Genomic DNA, 24,789 nt, shown 5'->3' with positions numbered 1-24,789 from the left:
GCTTTTATTTTCTGGTTTATATGTTACCGGGCTTTCATTTAGCCTCCAACTCTTCAGTGTTGCAATTTGCATATAGGCATGTAACCTAAACGGATGTTTAAATAACTAGTCTTCTAGAAGCGGCCTCCAAATGACCGTTAACTCATTAGCTTGAATCATATTAATATTGGGCCTGATTATGCATCTTATAGTCTTAGGGACTAGCCTAATAATTAATGGATGCATAGGTATGCATCTATCTCTAGATGTATAGGAGCTAAAACACACTACATTATATGTAACATGTCCATTTTTCTCTCTCCTCTAACCTCTCACCATTTTCTCTCTCGTCAAAACCTTCACATTCTCTCTCATCAAATTACATATTTCTCTCTCTTTAAACCTCCAATTTCACTCCGATGGGTTCCACGTCGACGGTTACTCATGCAATTCCGGCGATTTTCTTGTCGGATCCTTCGAATTTCTGGTCGTATCTAGCGAATTTTTTATCCGGTCTGTCAATTTTCTAATCGGAATGTAGAATTTCTGGTCGGATCAATCGATGTTTTATCAGATACGTCGAATATCTCTCTCTTCTCTTTACGCCAATCCATGTTTCTTTGTTTGAAATTCGTGAGTTTTCTTTACAAATTGATCTTTAGTTTGCAGTTATTCAATGTTCATTTGTTGCGAATTCCTGTTTAATAATTTGCTAGTTTCATCACCAAATTTGATTGTGATTTTAATTTTCATATTGTCGTTAATTGATTTCGTGGTTGGAGATGTTCAAATTAATATATGTGGATGCTCATTTTTTTGAACAACAATTTTATTTTGCGATTTTAGATCTATCATCGTGTATTTTAATTTATAAATTTCGATGTTCAGAATTGTAGAATGAGCTACATTTAGTAACTTGATATTGTTGTTTTTGTTGTTGGTATTGTGGTTGAGAACTTGAGATTGTTGTTCTTGGTGGTTGTGGTAGTTATTGCTGAATATTAATTCTGAATTTGTTATGTTCATTTATAATTTATCATGTTCAACTTATAAAAGATAATGTTCAAAAATAATAACACTTTTGTGTGATGTTCTGTGAGGGGGTCGAAAAAGCACGAGGCTAATGCGTGACCTCGTCCCTCGTGGGTGTGACGCTTCTTTTTTATTCAATCAAGTGTAATTGGATTTCCTGTGAGTTTACACCCAATTGACTAGTAATATAGGAGTCGCCATTCAGTTTTTAACAACAATGAGAAAAACTGACAAAACCCGGTTATCGTGACATAAAGGGAGTGCAATTATGTTTGACCACGATGGCCGTAGGTTCCCTTGTGATCCCTGGTGTGGGGATCTCTCAACATACACCCGCAAGGTAGAGATTGAGGGTTCGGGGGACTGTAACTACCGAGAGGAGTACTTCGCTCGTCGATAACTCCAGAGGCAGGATATCCTTACTAGCTCAGCATAAATAATTGAAGGGACATGCGTTAACTATTAAACTAATCTGAGTTGATTTTAGCAATATGCAACATATAATACTAGATCGATCGCGATTATCTGATTTAAATAGCATTAAGGGACCTAGCATGATAATCCAAATTCCCAAAAATATTATATTTGTTAGGCGTGGTAGAACAATCAGATTTAGTTAGTTTAACAGTTCATAAAAAGGGCGAGGAAAGCAATTAAATCATCGAAAAGGGACACATTACGACGCACCCTTGAGAGGTGCGTCACGGTTCTCAGAAAACTAACCACTTTGACTTTGCTATTTCTCCTTTTTATTTAATGAATCTCAATTATGGGACAGGATACGTTCTGTTCGATTTATGGATCGATTGCGACAGAACGCGTGAACAATTTCGCAGCGTGAGGCTTAGGCTAGGGGTTGGAGTCAATACTCAGAATATGAATTGTGTGTGTGTTCTTTCTAGGGATGGCAATCACATCCGAATCCGAACCGAGTCCGACCCGATTCGAAGGAAAAAACCCGATCCGAATCCGAGAAAAAAAAGTCCGAATCCGAATCCGATTAAAAACATCCGAATCCGAATGGATATGGATCGGATATGGAGTCTGCAGAGACTCCGGCCCGACTCCGACCCGAGTCCGAATCCGAATCCAAATCCGACTCAAAATTATTTCAAAGTGTATTATTTTTCGTACATAACTGTTTTTTAAAGGAAGTTCCCAATTTAATCTAATATATTTAATTAAAGCGCATACATTTGTATTTATTAATTTATTAGAAACTCATTAGATTTTGGTAAATGAGAAATATGATTTCTAATTTATTTTAAAATTAAGAAATACAAGTTCTATGTAAGTAAAGTTAACGCATTATTCGGATTTGGATTTGGATATGGATTCGAATTTGGATATTATATGGATGCAATTTTGGAGTCCGAATTTTAAATGGATATGGATATGGATATGGATATGGATATGGATGCAATTTTGGAGTCCGAATTTTAAATGGATATGGATATGGATGCAATTTTGGAGTCCGAATTTTAAATGGATATGGATATGGATGCAATTTTAGAGTCCGAATTTTAAATGGATCGGATTTGGAGTTTACTACATCCGACCCGAATCCGATCCATTGCCATCCCTAGTTCTTTCACGTCGAATTTGGGGTTGTATTTATAGGGAAGAGTTCGTGGAAAGATAGAATTGCAGAGTTGTAATCCACAAAGAATTAGGAAAAAACACGTACCTAGGTAATTTCAGCGCCCAGGCCTGGGCGCCGAAGATTTCGGCGCCCAGAGCCAGGCGTTGAAAATAGGGTCTGGGCTGTTTTCTTAGTCAGATTCAGATTCCTGAAATCCGTAGTGTTTGAGACTTAATCGAGTGTTTTAGTGCGTATCAATTTCATGACGGAATGCGTCTGGGCCCGTTATGAACTCTAGGCTCGTTAGGATTTTAATTAATACGTAACTCTTATTTCCGAATCATATTAGGAATAGGATTCTCGCAGTTTTCTATCTCATTTAGGATTTATGTTGGAGTGCAACACCTAATTCTGACAGGTTTCTATCTTTTATGACTTGCCACTTTTAGAAGCTACCCTTTACGGTAGTTACCATTTTTAGCAGGTTTCCATAAATAGCAGGTTTCTATAAATAGCAGGTTTCGGGTGAAATGAAAAGGGGAATTGAGATTCGTTATTTTATAGGAGATGCGTTGTCAAGTGGAGATTTATGTTTTCATCATCGAACCTTTCCCTTTCGGGAATGGGGACAAAAGTAAGTGTCTACATGTTCAGTTTTTCTACTTTCGTGTCCAACTTATAAATATCATGTTCAGCTAAATTCAACTTATAAAACTGTGATATGTTCAACACTTTTGTGTGATGTTCAGTTTCTTAAGTCTTATGTTCAATTTATATAAAATCATGTTCAACGAAATTTAACTTATAAAACTAATATATGTTCAATACTTTTGTGTGATGTTCAATTTCTCAAGTCTCATGTTCAACTTATAACGAATTATGTACAACTAAATTTAACCAATAAAACTATGATATCTTCCACATTTTGTGTGATGTTCAGTTTCTCAAGTCTTATGTTCAACTTATACAGGTTCATGTTCAACTAAACGGCATGCAACAACATTAATGAGAAAGCAGCATACCACCAAACAACGAGCCAAAAGCATTTTTAAAAACAGATGTTCATTATTCTTTACTAAAAGATCATTTTCAGATTGTATAAGCATGTGTTCATTATTCTTTACTAAAATATCAAAATTGGCACTGTCAAAATATTGTCATGTTCAGTTTATAACTCATCCTGTTCAACTTATAAAAGATGATGTTTATAAAAGATGATATTCACAAATAAGAACACTAATTTTGAGTGATGTTCAGTTTTTCAAGTCTTATGCTCAGCTTATACAAAATCATGTTCAACTAAATTCAACTTATAAACTAATATATGTTCAATACTTTTGTGTGATGTTCAGTTTTTCAAGTCTCATGTTCAACTTATAAAAAATTATGTACAGAATCATGTTCAACTAAAAGGCAAGCAACAACAGTAATAAGAAGATGTTCATTATTCTTTACTAAAAGATAAAAAGTGGCGCTGTCTAAATATTGTCATGTTCAGTTTATAATTTATCATGTTCAACTTATAAAATATGATGTTCAATTTATAAAAGATGATGTTCACAAATAAGAACTGTATGATGTTAAGTTTCTCAAGTCTCATGTTCAACTTATAAATAATCATGTTCAACTACATTCAACTTATAAAACTATGATATGTTCATGAATAAGACACTTTTGTGTGATGTTCAGTTTCTCAAGTCTTATGTTCAACTTATACAGAATAATGTTCAACTAACAACATCATGATTTTTCTGCAGGAAGGAAAATGTCAATACCAATGCGCCAACAAAAGAAAAAAACCGATTTAGAAATGGAAGATGTGGTATCAAGAGAGACTACAAGAATTGAAGGCGGAAGCAACAAGAAAAAAAATCTGCAAATAAGGAAGCAGATAGAAAGAGAAGAGATCGGTGTAGCGAAAAAAGTGGAAGTCGAAAGAAAGGAAGCAGAAAAGTTAGAAGCATATAGGAAGAGAAAATAGGTAGCAACAACTAAAATTAGGGGTGTGCAAAAATTGGTCCGGACCCAAAAATGGACAGGGCCGGCCTGACCCAGACCGGACCGGACCGGACCGAAGGCAATCGGTCTGGTCTTCGGGTCGAGAAATGTGAGGGGGTCGAAAAAGCACGAGGCTAATGCGTGACCTCGTCCCTCGTGGGCGTGACGTTTCTTTTTGTCAAACCAAGTGTAATTGGATTTCCTGTGAGTTTACACTCAATTGACTAGTAATATAGGAGTCGCCATTCAGTTTTTAACGACAATGAGAAAAACTGACAAAACCCGGTTATCGTGAGATAAAGGGAGTGCAATTATGTTTTACCACGACGGCCATAGGTTCCCTTGTGATCCCTGGTGTGGGGATCTCTCAACGTACACCCGCAATGTAGAGATTGAGGGTTCGGGGGACTGTAACTAACGAGAGGAGTACTCGCTCTTCGATAACTCCATAGGCAGGATATCCTTACTAGCTCAGCATAAATAATTGAAGGGACATGCGTTAACTATTAAACTAATATGGATTGATTTTAATAATATGCAACGCATAATACTAGATCGATCGTGATTATCTTGTTTAGATTGATTTAAGGGACCTAGCATGATAGTTCAATTTCCCGAGATATTATCTTTGTTAGGCGTGATAGAACAATCAGATTAATAGTTTAACAGTTTTATAAAAGGGCGAGGAAAGCGATTAAATCATGCGAAGGGACACATTACGACGCACCCTTGAGAGGTGCGTCACGGTTCTCAGAAAACTAACCGCTTTGGCTTTGCTATTTCTCCTTTTATTTAACGAATCTCAAGTTTCCGGGCTTAGTTCTTTAGCTACAAGGGACAGGATACGTTCTGTTCGATTCTTGGATCGATTGCGACAGAACGCGGGATCAATTTCGCAGCGTGAGGCTTAGGCTTAGGGGTTGGAGTCAATACTCACAATATGAATTGTGTGTTGTGTCCTTTTCACGTCGAATTTGGGGCTGTATTTATAGGAAAGAGTTCGTGGAAAGATAGAATTGTAGAGCTCTAATCCAAGAAGAATTAGGAGAGAACACGTACCCAGGTAATTTCAGCGCCCAGAGCCAGGCGTTGAAAATAGGGTCTGGGCCGTATTTCCTTGTCAGATTCGGACTCGTGGAATACGGAGTATTTGAGACTTATCCGAGTCTTTTAGTGCGTATTAACTTTATGCCGGAATGCGTCTGGGCCCGTTACGAACTCTAGGCTCGTTAGGATTTTAATTAATACGTAACTCTTTATTTTCGAATTATACTAGGAACAGGATTCCTCTTGCAAATTATATCTCTTTTAGGATTTATGTTGGAGTGCAACACCTAATTCTGACAGGTTTCTATCTTTTATGTCTTGCCACTTTTAGTAACTACCTGTTACCGAAGTTACTATTTTTAGCAGTTTTCTATAAATAGCAGGTTCGGGTGAAATGAAAAGGGTGATCGAGATTCGTCATTTTATAGGAGATGCGTTGCCAAGTGGAGATTTATGTTCTCATCATCGAACCTTCCCTTTCGGGAATGGGGAAAAAAGTAGGTGTCTACAAGAAATACCAAATTTCGGTATTCGGTCCGGTCCGTTCCAAACCCCGGTTTTGGACCAGACCGATATTTCCTTAATAAAAATATAATATAAACTATTCAAAAATTTAATTCTCTCCTTTACTATGTTGTAAATATTACTATATTGTGATATATTTTATTTTATCTTACAAAAAACGCCTTAAACAATTGGTTTTTTTATATATTTTTTCTTTTTTACCATAATTTGTAGAAAAAATAAAAAAATATATAGAAATAGGTCTACAACCGGTCCAAACCGGTCCGGTCCGGGTTTTGGACCGATTTTTTTGGTCCGGTCCTGGTCCGGTCCAAGCATGATCGGTCATGTTTTCGGGTCTTGAATATCAAAATTTTGATTTTCATTCCGGTCTGGGTCGGTCCGGTCCGGTCCGGGTTTGGACTGATGAACACCCCTAACTAAAATAAAGGAAACATATAGAAAATAAATGACATGTTCATTTTTTGAACATGAATATTCATTAAAATTACTTTAAATGTCCATTTGTTTGTTTCTTATGTGTGCTTGCAGCTTACTCAAATAATGAGTTTTTTTTTTTTGGAAAACAAGCGTGATAAAAAGTGAAAAAAAATTAAAATTAAAATGTAAAACTAAAATTTTTTTTTAAAAAAAAATAAGAAAAAAGAAAAGAGGAAACAGAATAATGCACTAAAAAGGAAGGCTAAAACTTCTAAAACGAAGCATTTGAAGTTCATATGCAAGAAAAATTGCATGCATACCTATGCAGCCAAAAATTTGGGGGGACTAGCCAGTCGAGATTTGGTTGCTATTTTTTTTGAGTTTCCTCAACCAGGTTATGAGGTTCGTTCATATTATTTATTATTAATTTATTATTAATTTCATTATTTATTAATTTACTATTTACTATTTTATTTTATTTTTTTATTTTTTATTTTTTATTTATATTTATTGTTTTTTATTTTATATTGTTTTTATTTTATTTTATTATTGTTTATTATGAAAATAGGGTAAAGGGAATGACAAATACCACCAAACAAACAACAACAAAACAGAATGTTCCCTTTTCCTTTTCTGAAAATCCCCAACCAAACGCCCCCTTAAATCATTTTCACTAATTACTCGTGTGCTTTCATTACAAATTTAACTTGCCATACTCATGTGCTTTCATTACATATTTAACTTGCAATTCTAAACCATTAAACAACCAAAAAAACAAGTTGATGTCATTTACCGATTTCCATTATTCAACCTTCTTTAAAAAAATCTATACCTAGTATTTTAAAAAGAACACCATAGATTATTAGAAGTCATGTGGCATCTCTCCTTTCATCCATCATTTTGTTTTGTTTTTTTTTCATTTTTTCTTTATTGTTTCTATGATTTACAACTTCTAATGTCTCTTCCACTTCATTTTTCTTATTCAACATCAAGTTATTAATAGTCTAATATACTCATTAGTCTCTTCCACTCCACCCCTTTAACATCCAATACTTATTCAACATATAATTTTTATAATTTTCCAACCTTCAAATTACACCTCTATTTAATTAATATATTACCAAAAATCAGAAGTACTTACTAATTAAAACTTCAAAAGACATATGAACAACTACTAATCGCTAATTAAAACTTCAAAAGACATATGAACTACTATACGACCGCCCGTTCTATGAACGGGCTCAAAAGCTAGTTACTTATTAAAAAGAAATACGATGCACCATGCACGAGCTGACAAGTGTCAACTTTCAAATGCAAGCACCCATGCATCAAGTCATTTATGAAGTAACTTATTCGCACGTACTCTTGTGGTCGGTTTCGTTTTTTCGCATATCTGATATGTGTGGAAACACACATATCAACTAAAAGACAAATAGCTAAAAGACAAAAAAGGAAGTACCATTTCTGTAAAAAAAAGTACCATTCTGTAAAAAAAAGTATCATTTTGTAAAAAAAAGTACCATTTGTGTTTAGAAAAGTACAATTTAATTATTTTTTTGTCCTTTTTCCTATTTTGTCTTATGTTCTGATATGTATTTCCCCATACATATCTGATATGTATTTGTACTTCCTCTACTCTTGTGTACATTTGGTTTTATACATGTTTGTATGTTCTGGTAAAAAACCGATCCGATCCAAAAACTCGACCCGAACCGATTAAATTCGTAACAGATCATGACTCAAAATTTTGGTAAAACAGGTAACCTAAAATCCGACCTGTACCCGACCCGAAAAAATCGATAACCGATTTTAACCCGATGTTTTATAACCCGAACCTGACACCCGAACGAAAGATGACCGATAATCGAACTGATCCGACTGAAGAATGATTTGAATCCGATTCGATATCCGACAATGACCTGAACCCGATTTTTACCACGTAACTTGTTAGTGAATCGACCTGTGCAGTAAATATTTTACGCGTGAATATTTTAAGATGAACAAATCAGTTATTGACTCAATCTTAGCCCATGTTCGAGAGTGAACCCGACCTAAATTTTAAACAACCCGAAAATAATCCGATCCGAGCTTGACCCCAAACCCGAGATTAACTGCTACAAACCCGAATATATAAGACCCAAACCCGAAATTGAACCCGACTCGAACATGGCTCGACCCGAACCCGACTTGTACCCGAAATGAGAAAACACTCGACATGACCCGACATAAAACCAACCCGACCGAATCCGACCTGTACCCGAATGAAAAAGTGACTCGACATGACCTGACCTGTTAATAACTCAAACCCGAGATAATTCGACCCGAACTCAACTTAATGACCTGTTTTAACAGCTCTGCTTGTACTATTACAAAATTAACGGAGTACTATATGTTTGACTTTGATGCAAGTTAGAGTAAAGGTATATACGAGATTATGTTTTAAAATTGTAGTACGCATGAGGTCGGTTGCCCTTTCATTTGGTTGCACATATGAGGTCGGTTGACCTTAATCTAACCTTGGGAATCCATGCACTATATATGCAGTTTGCTTTTATTAGGACTCTGTTTGGTTTGATGTAAAATGTTTTTAAATTAATTTTTTTTTATTTGGTTCCTTAGAGAAAATAGGAGAAGGCGGTGAAGATTGAGGGAAATAAAGGAAAAGGATGTAAGGAAGAAAGGAGGAAAAGTAGTTTCATCCCTTTCATATGCAAAAGGTTTTTCCACTGTTTGAGGGAGTTGTGAGAATTTGTTTTTAATCTATTATTACCCAACCAAATAATGTAAAATGATTGGAAAAATAATTTCATTTTACATGAAAATATTTTACACCCTACCAAACGAAACCTTGGTGATAATCCGCTTTGGAAAGTTTCTAAATCTGACATTGATATTTGTGGTAGACTCGTAGGTAATCAAGTGGCATAACAACAACAACAATAATGGTAATATATATATATATAATAATAATAATAATAAAAATGTATTACAAAAAGTTCGTCCACAAAATCTCTAGGACGAAAATGCCACATCAGACGTCAAAGGTCAGAAGTCAAATCAAAGTAAAAGGAGTTGTTGTTAGCAAAATAACAAATATACTCCACGCCATAACATCTCCAATAATCACAAATATTATTCAATAATCTCACCAATCCTACTACTACTTGACAATAACAGTCCCTCACCCACCCCGACTTCTCTTTCCTACCTCACTTTCTAAATATAATATCACACACCCAACTGGCATTTTCTATTCATTTTATCATAACAAGATAAATTCATTATCAAATATTCAAGCAAAAGACAAACTTATTAACGTTCCCCTCCATCTTGTATCCGAACATACTTAAACTCTTAAAGTTATGTGTATTTAAGGGCTCCTTTTTCTAATTTAACCAATACATTTTACTCATGTCAAGAATTTAAAATAAACAAAATAAATATTTCTTTCATTCCTTAGATATTACATCATGTTTGACTTTATGCTTTCGAATACATAATTTGACTCTTAACATCTCGAATTATGCATAACTAAAAATCATAAAATTATAAATTGTTGATATTTAGAAATTATAAGTCAATATGAATCTAACAAGACTACACATGACTATGATTTTTTCTTATGCATGAATTACAAAAGATGACCAAAATTTTAGTGTGAATATTGTAAAAATTAAGATGGTGCGATATTTATGGAATGGAGAAAATGCCCGTAGGTGCACTTAACTTTATGGGTAACCAGATAGCCGGTTATAAAACACGTAATCCGTAGTAGATTTTGTAGTTACGAAAATGATAAAGGTCGCAACATGTGACTTTTAAGCCGTGTCATAATGATGATATGACATGTTTATGTGTCATGATTTAAATTGAAAACGAAAATATTTACTCCCCTGTATTTATTTAAGGGATACACTTGCCTTTTCCAGCCGTATTTATTTAAGAGATACACTTGCCATTTTTAGTAACTTATCAACCCCACCATCGAATTAAATAATATATCTACACCCCACCCCACCCCCACTCCCTAAAATGACATGGTCCCCACTTGTTTTTCTTATTAAAATATCTATTCAAGCCCACTTGTTTTATTACTTTATTTTATACAATTCTTTTTCTTAATACCCGTGCCCGGCCAAGTGTATCTCTTAAATAAATACGGAGGGAGTAACTTATATAACCTATTATACATGTTATAAAAAAAGTAGAAAAATCTTAATATTCAATTTTGTTTCATTTTTCATATTGATCGACTACCTTATTTACATATTTTCATAGTAAAAATATTGCATTGATATAATAAAAATATTCCGATGACACATAACCTACGTGACGTCTATATGTACCAATTAAACTCTGACACGTAATATTACGATAATTAATATGATCGTAACTTACGACCTTTATCATCCCCTAGTCAGTTGTGTTTGGCTATGCAAACATTATATGAATGTGATTTTTATTATATTGTACTTGCTTTTTCATTTTAATTTTCACCATCCCTTTATATAGAGAGCTAGAAAAACCCACCTGTTTCCAATTCTTATTAAAACATACATTCTCATTCTCTCTCTCTCTCTCTCTCTATTTCTTCCTTTATAAAAAATGGATATTGCAGGTTCAGAATGGAGTAATGGCTGTGAATCAGGGTGGACCGTCTACTTAGAAGAATCATACATAGCCAGAACAAATAATGTTGATGATTACCGCGATAGTTATCGAATGAATTCGACTCGCAACGAAGAGGATTTGTCTATGGTTTCTGATGCCTCTTCAGGCCCTCCACATTTTCTCCATGATAATGATGATAATGAACAATCGTATAGTCGAAAATTGTCTAAAAAAAGTGATAAGATATCAAAGAAATCAAGCAAAGAGCTCAAGAAAGTAGGGAGTCATCATCAACATCAACATCAACATCAACATCAACAATATCATCTTGATGACACTGCTAGTTCTCCTGCCATTACCCATTCTAAGGTAATTTAATTCATTGATTTTTCCCTACTCTATTAACTTTTGCTAATTAATTCTTGTCAATATTATTAGTGTATATTTAATTTAATAACACTAACTTATGTGAATTAATTTTCAGATATATGATAATTCCCCTGCTATGGACTTTTCACAAAACATGTCAGCAGCCCATTACCAGGTACCAACTATTCCCCGCCTTCGTTTCTCGCTTTCTATTTTCATCTGTTTTTTTCGGTTGGTTTTGCTTTTGTTGGGGTGTTAAAATGGGCCCACCATTTTAACCTAAAAGCCAATAAAATCCACTCAAGCCCAATATCCCTTACAAGGCCTCAAAGGCCCAACAAAGGCACTATATATACCCCTCAAAGGGCAAGGTAAAGGGGTCATTCTCTAACCCTAGAGAAGCCACCCTACTCTCTCTCTCCCCTAAACACCTCATTTTATACATCAATTGTACTGACTTGAGCGTCGGAGGCTCCGCCTCGGGGACCCCCCCTTGGCCCGGAGTTCATCTTGCAGTCACCGTACGTGATCGGAACTCAAGACATCAAGGACGCTCCTTCCATCGTTTCAACCCCGGAACAATTTGGCGCCGTCTGTGGGGATCGAGAGCAATAACCCATGAAAATCCACATTTTCATACTATTATGTTCAACCGCAAAAATGGCCGAAAATCTGAAATAGCCGACCAAAAATTACTGTTTGTCAACAAATTACGTTATAATGGGTAGTGTGGTGACAAATAATGTTGCTACAAATTGTTGCTACAGCTCGTTACTACATTTTGGTGGCCCAGTAGCCTCAAGGCCAAGTAAAGATGCTTTCCCACTCTCCCAGATCTGCAAACTCATTTTCAGAATAAAGAGGATTCATTTTGCTTGAGTACAGATTTTGGGAGCCAGTAACAGCTCACGCGTGAAAGTTATGAATTTGGAAATAAAGCAAGTTTCCACAACTCAGACTCAACTGAGCCCACAATCACCTTGCACGATTGGTAACAACAGCATACATTGGCATGATGGCACTACATCACTTCCGAAGGATAAAACCGATCCGAAGGTAAAAATCCGAAGGATAAAACCGAGCCGAAGGTAAAAATCCGAAGGATAAATCCGAGCCGAAGGTAAAAATCCGAAGGATAAAACCGAGCCGAAGGTAAAAATCCGAAGGATAAAACCGATCCGAAGGTAAAAAGCCGCTCCGAGATTACAACTCGAACCGATGTTACAATCCGAGCCGATTTTAGAAGCACGTTCTTGAACAGATCTTCGGATTTGAAGAGCGAGGTTAAAAATCGCTCCGAGATTACAACTCGAATCGACGTTACAATCCGAGCCGAAGTAAAGAAATCGCTCCGAGATTACAACTCGAACCGATGTTACAATCCGAGCCGATTTTAGAAGCACGTTCTTGAACAGATCTTCGGATTTGAAGAGCGAGGTTAAAAATCGCTCCGAGATTACAACTCGAATCGACGTTACAATCCGAGCCGAAGTAAAGAAATCGCTCCGAGATTACAACTCGAACCGATGTTACAATCCGAGCCGATTTTAGAAGCACGTTCTTGAACAGATCTCCGGATTTGAAGAACGAGGTTAAAAATCGCTCCGAGATTACAACTCGAATCGACGTTACAATCCGAGCCGAGGTAAAGAAACCGCTCCGAGATTACAACTCGAACCGATGTTACAATACGAGCCGATTTTAGAAGCACGTTCTTAAATAGATCTTCGGATTTGAAGAGCGAGGTTAAAAATCGCTCCGAGATTACAACTCGAATCGACGTTACAATCCGAGCCGAAGTAAAAAAACCGCTCCGAGATTACAACTCGAACAGATGTTACAATCCGAGCCGATTTTAGAAGCACGTTCTTACACAGATCTCCGGATTTGAAGAACGAGGTTAAAAATCGCTCAAAGATTACAACTCGAATCGATGTTACAATCCGAGCCGAAGGAAAAAAGCCGCTCCGAGATTACAACTCGAACCGATGTTACAATCCGAGCCGATTTTAGAAGCACGTTCTTAAACAGATCTCCGGATTTGAAGAACGAGGTTAAAAATTGCTCAAAGATTACAACTCGAATCGATGTTACAATCCGAGCCGAAGGTAAAAAAAACCGCTCCGAGATTACAACTCGAACCGATGTTACAATCCGAGCCGATTTTAGAAGCACGTTCTTAAACAGATCTCCGGATTTGAAGAGCGAGGTGAAAAATCGCTCCGAGATTACAACTCGAATCGATGTTACAGTCCGAGCTGAAGGTAAAATCCGAAGGTAAAAATCCGAAGGATAAAACCGAGCCGAAGGTAAAAATCCGAAGGATAAAACCGAGCCGAAGGTAAAAATCCGAAGGACAAAACCGAGCCGAAGGTAAAAATCCGAAGGATAAAACCGAGCCGAAGGTAAAAATCCGAAGGATAAAACCGAGCCGAAGGTAAAAATCCGAAGGATAAATCCGAGCCGAAGGTAAAAATCCGAAGGATAAAACCGAGCCGAAGGTAAAAATCCGAGGACAAAACCGAGCCGAAGGTAAAAATCCGAAGGATAAAACCGAGCCGAAGGTAAAAATCCGAAGGATAAATCCGAGCCGAAGGTAAAAATCCGAAGGATAAAACCGAGCCGAAGGTAAAAATCCGAAGGACAAAACCGAGCCGAAGGTAAAAATCCGAAGGATAAAACCGAGCCGAAGGTAAAAAACCGAAGGATAAAACCGAGCCGAAGGTAAAAATCCGAAGGACAAAACCGAGCCGAAGGTAAAAATCCGAAGGACAAAACCGAGCCGAAGGTAAAAATCCGAAGGACAAAAATCCGAAGGTAAAACCCGAGCCGAGATTACAACTCGAACCGATGTTACAATCCGAGCCGAGGTTAAAATTCTGAGCTGAAATCGACTTTCACTTGGAAGTGATCAAAATCAAATCCCAACCCATTTTTCCAATAGAATTGGGTCTGGGGGGCATTTGTTGGGGTGTTAAAATGGGCCCACCATTTTAACCTAAAAGCCAATAAAATCCACTCAAGCCCAATATCCCTTACAAGGCCTCAAAGGCCCAACAAAGGCACTATATATACCCCTCAAAGGGCAAGGTAAAGGGGTCATTCTCTAACCCTAGAGAAGCCACCCTACTCTCTCTCTCCCCTAAACACCTCATTTTATACATCAATTGTACTGAGTTGAGCGTCGGAGGCTCCGCCTCGGGGACCCCCCCTTGGCCCGGAGTTCATCTTGCAGGCACCGTACGTGATCGGAACTCAAGACATCAAGGACGCTCCTTCCATCGTTTCAACCCCGGAACAGCTTTTTTCTTTATTCCTATTTTAGTAAACATTTTCTTACATAAACCAGAGTGATAGCAGTCATAGCATTCCATTTCTTACGCTTTCTTACAAAAACTATGTCCTCTCTGTTAGAGGATCAACTCAACCAAAAGCTTAAGAGGGGTAGATGAGATTTGAACCCGTGACCTTTGTGTCACGTTGGCTCTAATACCATGTCAGAGGACCAACTCAACCAAAAGCTTAAGCTGATGGTTGAAGCCCCAAGATTAGTTTTATACTCTATCATAATCTCTCCTATTACCTCCGTTTCATGATCTTTTACCCTTTCATTTTATTCTGTTTTATACTCCCTCCGTATTTATTTAAGAGATACACTTGACCGTGCACGTGTATTAAGAAAAAGAATTGAATAAATTAAAATAATAAAGTTAGTGGGGTTGGGTAGATATTTTAATAAGTAAACAAGTGGGGACCATGTCATTTTGAGGTGTGGGAGGTGGGGTGGGTAAATTAGATGTATTATTTAATTAGATGGTGGGGTTGATAAGTTACTAAAAATGGCAAGTGTATCTCTTAAATAAATACGGTCGGAAAAAGCAAGTGTATTTCTTAAATAAATACGGAGGGAGTAATGTTTTTATATATTGGGATTTATTTTATTTATAAATGTGAAAATTTTAATCTTCTTATACTATGACCTTTATAATTTTCTATTCAATTTTACTTAATTTATTCATTTTACTCGTTTCTTTTATTTTATCCATATTTTATTATATTTGTCATATTTTACTTCCTGTATTCTTATAGAAATTTTATGTGGTTTTCAGGGGACCCCTTCATATAACAATCACTATGGCGCCTTTTGGCAATCTTCTCATATAAAAGATGATACAGATCATTCAGCACAACATGGTAACTACTTTTTATACTCACTCAACGACTTAATTAAAAGCACATATTTCCTACTCTTGTTGTAAATGGGTCTATATCTATATTTGCATAAGATTCGAACATGTGACCTCTAGTTTCAACACTAGATTATTATCCAATTTAGCTATACCATTTTACATGTGTTCTCTATGCAAAATTTATGCTAATATAATATAGAATAACTATAATGTGTAAAAAAATTAAACATAATTTCATTAAAGAAAATAATGACTTATTGTTATTCACACAATGACTCGGGGTATCGCCCGAGCCCAAATACTTGTAATTTTGTTAAAATGTGTTTTAATGATATGGAGTATATAATATACGATGTACTCCGTATAGTTTAACATCTCTCCGTGACCTGTTTTTAGTGAGATGGGGTACGTTTAAATACGGAGTATCTAATACGGAGTAATATTTTGTTTTGTTTGTTCGGATATCCTAAAACAATATACGTGTCCATATTTTTTAGGTGATGAGACTATTTATATCCAAGAGAATGAGCAGAAATATATACAGAGTATTTTTTTTTTAATTAGGAAGAGGAAAAAGGCTGAGGACTAATCATTTGTGCATCTCTTTGACAGGTCAGTTGAGAGGAAGAAGGTGGGAATGAGTAAATGAAAGGGACAATGATTAGAAAATATGTAATTTAATAAACTCCCTAATTTTTTTTTGTAATTTAGTTAAATTTATTCTCTCAAAGAGAGATTGATTAAGAAATGTTGTAGAAAGTTGTTAAAGATCTTAAGTAGTAGATATTGTTCTGTCTTTTTCCCTTTGGCTTAATTTCATTTTATGATTAATTATTGTGTATTTTATTTTATTTGTCTTTTTTTCATCTGTTATTGTCAAGGCAATGGGAAACAACATGACAATAAAAATAAATATTAAAATAATTATTTCTCTTTTGTATTTTCCTAATTATTCCAAAAAAATAATTATTTACTTGCAAACTGATGTAGTATGTTCCATGCATTTCTTTCTAGTATAAAAGTGTAGTTTGTCAGATTTCAATACAAGAACTTGCAAATATCTATCATCATATTTTAAAGGAGGAAGATTTACATGTCGTTTGTCAGTTGTTACCACCTTAAAATCTCTTTTATTTTTATGTACTTCAACTTATTTTGTACAACTCTCTCTAAATATTTAATGAAAATTTTTCGACATTCTTAAAAGGATAGATTATTTTTTACCACCTAAAAAATTAAAACTTGTATTTTACCACCTAATAAAATTTTAAAACTTGTTTTTTACTCCATCCATTCCTTAATGTTCTTCCCAGTTGGAATCGGGGAGGGGATTAAGAAAAATGAAACCTTGGTATGATTGAGTGTAAGATTCTACTTTTGGAATAAATGAAAGAGGGAGAAAATAATAAAGAAATAAAGGAAAGAGAGATATTTTATTAAAATAATCATAGAATAAGGTGGGTGAATGAATTGAGGGTTGTGAAAGAATTAAATAATGTGGGTTGGGAAATCAATGGGAATAATTGGGTAGGTGGATGAAATAAAAGTAGGATATGGTAGAAAATTAAATGGTAGAATGAAGGTATTTTAGGGAAAAAATATGGCAAAAAATAGTATAGATTCCAACTGGGAAGAATATTTAGGAACGCCAAAAATAGAAATGGGAAGAACATTTAGGAACAAAGGGAGTAACACCTGAAAAATGAAAAAATAGATTAAAATGTTATGTGGGGGACCACAATAACGGTAATATTTTTGATACGTTCTCTTTTTCCATGGTTTCATGTATTGAACTCTCTTCTCTTCCCCAATTTCTTATCTTCCATGAATTCACATAATTTTTCCCCGTCATAAATTATTAAAATTAACAAAATTTAATGAAAATAAAGAAAGAAGGGTAAAAGAGTTAAAGAAAATCACAAAGGGAGTGTAAAAATTTGGATAGAAATTTAATTAGGTAGCGACGCATAAAGGTTTATCCTTTTTTTAATTTTTTTTTTCAGGTGGTAAAATACAAGTTTTAGTTTTTTCAATTTTTATGGGTGGTAAAAAATAATTTGTCCTTCTCAAAACACCTAATTAATCAATACTTGATTATTTAGTTCAATTCATTTCCCTTTCAACTTTTATATCAACATCATTATTTAACTTGATTAAAAATATATACCGTGCGTCGCACGGCCAAAAAACTAGTTAGTGATTCCTTATCTCAAATAAGGAAGACTCTAATTAAACAATATGAAATAAAAATATGTGCTTAAGATTTTCAATATAAAATAAATAAATTAATTAATTAAAGTATTAAGATTTTCAATATACCACATTTTTTTTGGTTTCCCTCTCTCTCACGTTTTCAATATCATGTTTTGCTCCCCCCAAACCCTTAATTCCTTTAACACTTTCTACAGTTCTACCTCTCTTTGTTCGATTTCTTCCTCTTCGGCGTTCTCCTTCATCCTTTTCATCATCATTCTTTGGAGATTTGCGTTTCTGAATTGTTGATTGGGTCTTTGAATTGGAGATAAGAGAAATTGGTGAATGGGTCTTTGAATTGGAGATCAGAGAAATTGGTGAATCGTGTTTCTTTATTGGCGAGAAGAACCAAGTTATTTGTATATTTCTCTTCGAATTTCCTCATAAATTTAAGAACTTGGGTTGTTTAAATTATTATCGATTAAAATTGGATTTTTTTGTGTGGTTTTATGGCTAATTAGGGTTTTTTAGTTAGGGAAATTCGTATGATTTTGCTCTCATGTTTTTTTTTTGATGCGTGTACGATTTAATTACAGAAATATTTGTCGATTTCACAATATCAATCAATTTTGGGGATCGATCAACTGGTTGTTTTGGATGAATTTAGTTCTAAATTTTGGTAGAATTGTGTGAACGATTATATTAAACTGATTGATATTGATTATTATCAGTTTTGATAGTTGATGGTGCTTGAAATCAATGAAGTTATCCCGAATGTATTCATCTTCTGAATTTGTATAGTGTTTTCTCTCCTATTTTGTTCTACGATTCCCTTTTATTCGGTTGAATACTTGCCCATCATAAACTTCCTGTAATTAGTTTGTTGTAACTGTTTGTACAGGTCCCTGTGATATTTTGTTTTCTGGTTGTTAGTTTCTGGTCCTTCCTAGAAGGTTGGAAACACAACTTGAACTTAGGTTGTAAAAATGGTGTTTGGCTTTTGAATATAGTTGCTACAGCTTAATTTGAATATAGGCAGGAAGGGCATAAATTTAAGTTCTTTTGGACTGATCTTTGAAACTACAGGTTGCACAGCTAGTGCAGGGATTGCTGCAAATATGCTTATAGCTCGTCTTGCCACCAGAACTGCTAAACCAGATGGTCAATGCTAAATCTCTCGGGAGAAGGTATTCCTAAGAGTTTCATGTAAAAGATTTTTGGTAAAAGAAACTCAATTAAGTTTCATGACTGCAAGAAATGAGCTTATGCAAAGCTCAACTCGATCTTGCTTAGTCAAGATTACTTGATTATGATTCATGCAAGATTTAAATTTCAGCATGCACAACGTTGTAATTACCTTATTCTAGATAATTTGAGGAATAATTTTAGAGGTATTAATCTAAGCCAAAGAACTGAGCTGTAGCCCAGGCGAGATTCATTCAACTTCGGCTATATGTAATCTTGGTTTAGGGATTTCTAAATTGGCTGTGGTTTTCCTTTGCTGTCTTTTTTCTTTCTTTTACCAGAGCAATTACTATTTCAGTAAATTTGTCTCTAGACGGATGATTTAGAAAATCTTGGGCTTTATTTGATTGTATCTTAACGGGTTTAAGAGCTCGCTCAGTTTTCTCTTTGCTGTCTTGCGCACAGATCTTATTAAGTTCTTTTCTCTGTCTCTCTCTTGGAGCCATTACTCCCTTACATTTGATTTTCTGTCTCTGAAATTATCACTCTTACAAGTCGATGAGTATCTGTTACAACTCCCTATAAAGACACTTCCAGGTATTGGACATGTGTTGGAGCAAAAGTGGAAAAAGAAAGGAGTTTAGAATTGCGGCCAACTGCGAATGTTTCCCAAGGTCTAATATTTAGTTAGAACCATCAGTGCTAACTTTGTGTATGATGTTCTCTGATTGGAATATTGGTTGATTAGTTCTTTTTATCTGCCTCTTTGTTCCTCCTGGATGTAAGATTATGAAATCTTACCAACGAGTTTTCTCTTACAAAATTTCTCAACAAGGTTTTAAGTATTGAATCTGCAGGAGGCTTTACTGAGGGACTTCAGAACAATGACCGGTGAAATGTTGTGGAATTACTCCAGAGGTGTTGATAACCGGCTAGTTGGATTCATTCAGGTTTGGCATAATATATGACACTTGTTTGTTGCGCCTCTTTGGTTTACTTAAAATTTTGTATGGTGGTTGCTTATGAGGAATTGAGAGGTTACTTGGGATGGAGTTACGTTTTGCAGCAAGACTAGCTAGTAGCTACGGAAAAACTTTAGTGGTTCACATATTCCTTATTCGTTCTTTGGTATCTTTAGTGGTTCACAATTGTATATATGGACACACCAGTTCAGTGAAACTGCATTCCAAAGTTTAACTTCCCACGCTTACTCCACCTGGTTTTCCCCCAAAAATACCAAAGTAGCTTCTCTTTATAATATTTTCTGATACAAATTGTTGGTTTGTTTGATTTTTTGGATAATGCGTCATGTGAAGCAGTATAAATGACTTTACTGGTACATTGTTGTTGTCAACTTGTCAATTTTTCCTAGTCAAGAAAATAACCTAATACTACGTTCATTTTGAAGTTGTTTGTTCTGGTTGTGAGTCTGCAACAATTTTGTTGGTTCTATTGGAGTTGTTTTTTCTAGTTGTGAGTCTGCAGTGTGTTCTAGTTAAAAGATTCTGACCTGCTAGTAGTTGTTCAGTTCCGCAAGGGTAGCTAGTAGTTGTTCAGTTTTGCAAGGATGGCTATTCAGTTCCAGATAGCAGATTCTGATATGCTAGTAGCTTTTCATATTCTAATGTGTAGGTTGCTGTTCAGTTCTGTAGGGCTCTGATCTGCCAGATGGTTTGTTCTCGTTGTCAGTCTGGTAAAATCCTACGATAGAAGTCGTGCAACTTTGATGTGTTTAAGCTACTGCTTTGCAGGATCGCAACAAATTTTTTGCTCCCTGGAATTAGTTTGTTTTGTTCAGCCAGGTGGTTTTACTGCTTTGCAAGATTGCAACAAGTTTTTTCTCCCTGGAATTAATTTGTTTTGTTCAGCCGGGGGGGGGGGGGGGGGTTCTGCCCTTCCTGTGCAGCTTTGCTGCTCATTTGTGTTTCTTCCCGTGCAGCTGTGTTGTACGGTTTTCAAATGTTGTTTTACATAATTTTTCAAATTATTTCATTTAAATTTCACACATTAATTTCCTATTATATTGACTATTTTGTAGGTGTTTACAGGATGATAGATAGAAGGAGAATGGTAGATAAAAGGATGGTAGGAAAGGCATAGATCGAAGTTCTAATAAATTAAATACTAGATTTTTGTCATTATAGTGCTTGTTATGGATATTTTTTATAATAAGTAAAACTTAATTTGAAATAAATGTTTCTTTTTGTAATAGTTGGATGTTTTAGTGTAATAGTTTCCTTTTAACGAGCTACTAAATAAACGCGTATGAAACTATTGCTATAATCTCACATTAAAGTGATAGTGTATCAAATAACGTTGCTATATATAGACTCATGTAAAAGTGTCGTCATAACTGTATCAAGAAACGTCGCTATAGACTCATGTAAAAAGTGTTGCAATAACGGTATCAAGATGTTGCTACAGACTATAAAAGTGTTGCAATATTATAGGAATAAACGTTGTCATAGACTGTTGATAGCGCTGCTTTAGATAATAAAAGTGTTAGCCTAAACACTAAAACTGTTGCTTGAAATCCTAAATAATTGTTACTAAAAACTTAAAAACTGTCGCCTTAGATATAATAAAACTGTTGGCAAATGTTAAAAATCGTTGCCTAAGAAAAGTGTTACTAATGATAACTATGGCAACAGTTTTATAAAGTTGTTTCCTAAGGCATCATAACTGTTGCCATAGAGTTATAGCAGCGCCACCTATTGGCAACGCCATATAAACTGTTGGTATAGGTCTATGGCAACATTTAATGGATTTTTGCTAACACATTTAGGCCGTTGCTATAGCCTTATTTTGTAGTAGTGAGTAAAACCCGCACTGCAACAGTTTAGCATGAGTCTTCAAGGGTCCATGGTGCCTCCATAAGGCGACAAATGGATCCTGTTGATTATACCATGGACTTGTTAGGTTATGATACATATGACAATTCATAAATCATGCGGAAACAACCATTTAGCCAGGAATACATATTATTTACACATAATCATATAGCATAATTTAGATGCATACTCTTTGTTGCGTGCCTTCCCTAGCTGCGCCCGAACCGAACAAGAACAAGTCTTTAGGACTCCAAGTGTCATCCCTCCGTAGATAGTCCACAGCACGTCCGGATCCGCCTTAAGATTGACCAACTAGAATCGCCCTTAAGGTACTAGAATTTTCGGCACTCTTAGGTAAGAAATATGACTGAATTTTTCTCTCAAAACTCACTTTGAATACTTGAATTAATCTCTGAAAATATGTGACCCTAGGCACGTATTTATAGAGTTATGGAAAGGGAATTGGAATCCTAGTAGGATACGAATTAATTAAACTTAGAATCCTACAAGAACTCTAATTAATTAATTTATCCTTTTAGGAATAGGAATTTAATCATATACTAACTCTAATAGTTTTAGGAATCATGCATGAACACAAACTCACACACACACGGCAGCCACGAGGGCCGCCCATGCGTGTGCGTGCGAGCAGCAGCCCACGCAGCGAGGCCATGGCCTTGGCGCGCGCTGGGCCTGCCTTGCGGTGGGCCTGGGCGCTGCCTTGGCTGGGCGCGCGTTTGGCTTGCTGGGCGATGGCCCGACTTCGTGCTGGGCTTTCGTCCGGCAGGCCTCGTCCGATGCTAATTCGTACGATACGCTTCCGATTAAATTCCCGGTTCCGGAATTCATTTCCGATACGAACAATATTTAATATTTCCGATTCCGGAATCAATTTCCGTTTCGAACAAATATTTAATATTTCCGTTTCCGGCAATATTTCCGATTCCGATAATATTTCCAATTCTGACAATATTTCCGTTTCCGGCAATATTTCCGATTCTGGCAATATTTCCATTTCCGATAATATTTTCCGATACGTACCATGTTTCCGTTTCCGGCAACATCTACGACTTGGATAATATTAATATTTCCGATACGATCCATATTTCCGTTTCCGGCAATATCATCGTTTCCGGAGTATTCATTTCTTGCCTGTGACGATCTCAGCTCCCACTGAAACCAAGATCCGTCGATTCCGAATATCCATAGATGGAGTATCTAATGCCATTAAATACTTGATCCGTTTACGTACTATTTGTGTGACCCTACGGGTTCAGTCAAGAGTAAGCTGTGGATTAATATTATTAATTCCACTTGAACTGAAGCGGCCTCTAGCTAGGCATTCAGCTCACTTGATCTCACTGAATTATTAACTTGTTAATTAATACTGAACCGCATTTATTAGACTTAACATAGAATGCATACTTGGACCAAGGGCATTATTTCCTTCAGTCTCCCACTTGTCCTTAGGGACAAGTGTGCATTTCCTAATTCCTCTGTCGCTCGATGCTTGCTCTTGAACATAAGGTAAGAGTTGTCATCCTTATTATGTCCAGAGGTGTTCCTCGGTTTCAGAGTTCAACTGATCAAATAAACAGATAATCATAGCCTATGATTCATCCGAGCACGACCATGCATTTCACAGTTTCTAGCTCTCCGAGTGGCCTTGTACAACTTTTAAGCATCTCATCCCGATTTATGGGAGGACAATCCCAATCTTGCGATCTTGAGATTAGACTTCGTTTGATAGGTGATTACCTGAGCGTTGCCTTTATAGCCTCCTTTTACGGTGCGACGGTTGGTCAACGTCATAGCAACCAGTTCTCAAACAAGTAATCTCAAATCATTCAGGTATTGAGGATTTAGTGTCTAATAATTTAATGAAATTTACTTATGACAGACTTTCATCTCTTACAGTAAAGTTTCATAGGTCTTGTCCGATACTAGTCTTCACAAAGTAAGTATCTATGCAAATGATTATGACATTGCCATGTCCACATAGTTCAAGAAACAGAACTACTAGTCATCTTGCATTCTAATCGTCTAACATTTTCTATGCGTCCAATTTTATAGAAAACTCCGATTAGGGACCATTTTCAACCTTTGACATTCAAGTTCACTTGATAGACATTTCTTAGTCACAGGACTGGTCCTGACAGTCTATCTTGAATATATATCGTCAAATTTGAAGGGACTCGTCATTTAATACTAAACCAAGATTAAATGGAATATGAAAATACATTTCATATATGATAAATGTTCAACCCCAATGTTTTACAACCATGGGCCTCAAACCCATCTTCTAAAACAATTCATGGAATTCAAAGCTATGCTTGATTTCCAGTGCTACAACGTGAGTGTTGCTTCTCACTTGTTGCATAGGTTTAGTAATCATGCTTTGCCAATCTTAATATCCTTTTCATCGAATGTTCTTCGAGATATGATGATAAGATCTTTTCGAGTTTGTTTATTATGTGATCTAGTCTTTCTTACTTCGATGGTGGTTTTACTCATTTTGCAATGAAGAACCATCAAGTTAGCAGACTTTTTTCTTGCTTCAAGAGTGGTTCTACGCATTTTTCAATGAAGAACCATCAAGCCAGCAGATAGGTGATCTACCCAAGTTCAGTGAAGAACTTTAAACAACCCTGTTTTATTGCTTCTTAGGCAATAATCACTTTTACTTCAACTGTATAGGTTGCTAGTGATGCTTTGTTTGGATTTACCTATCCAAGCAGTTCATAGATATGTGGAAGACTCTCCAACTATATCTTAGAACATAGAAATTATTATTTTAATTTCCCACGCAACAACTCATGGTCTCCAA

At 35.7% G+C, this 24,789-nt stretch overlaps 1 protein-coding gene across 1 annotated transcript; it reads left to right on the top strand.

Moving 5' to 3' along the window:
* Nucleotides 1-11,092: 11,092 nt before the first annotated feature.
* LOC110790783 (protein SOB FIVE-LIKE 5) lies at nucleotides 11,093-16,654 on the top strand. Its single transcript, XM_021995554.2, has 4 exons — nucleotides 11,093-11,563; nucleotides 11,679-11,738; nucleotides 15,673-15,757; nucleotides 16,366-16,654. The coding sequence occupies exons 1-4, from the start codon at nucleotides 11,189-11,191 to the stop codon at nucleotides 16,392-16,394; spliced, it is 549 nt and encodes a 182-aa protein (XP_021851246.1). The 5' UTR covers nucleotides 11,093-11,188; the 3' UTR covers nucleotides 16,395-16,654.
* The last annotated feature ends 8,135 nt before the right edge of the window (nucleotides 16,655-24,789 follow it).

This window comes from Spinacia oleracea, chromosome 3 (assembly GCF_020520425.1).
Source record: "Spinacia oleracea cultivar Varoflay chromosome 3, BTI_SOV_V1, whole genome shotgun sequence".
Lineage (NCBI taxonomy): Eukaryota > Viridiplantae > Streptophyta > Magnoliopsida > Caryophyllales > Amaranthaceae > Spinacia > Spinacia oleracea.
The sequence above is the reverse complement of the archived record's forward strand: the minus strand, read 5'-3'. Positions and strand labels throughout refer to the sequence as shown.

Bases quoted from the DNA above. Each gene is read 5' to 3' on its own strand.
- LOC110790783 (XM_021995554.2), top strand. From the start codon at position 11,189: ATGGATATTGCAGGTTCAGAATGGAGTAATGGCTGTGAATCAGGGTGG. The intron at 11,564-11,678 runs GTAATTTAATTC...ATTAATTTTCAG, and splicing joins CTGCCATTACCCATTCTAAG to ATATATGATAATTCCCCTGC. The intron at 15,758-16,365 runs GTAACTACTTTT...TCTCTTTGACAG, and splicing joins AGATCATTCAGCACAACATG to GTCAGTTGAGAGGAAGAAGG.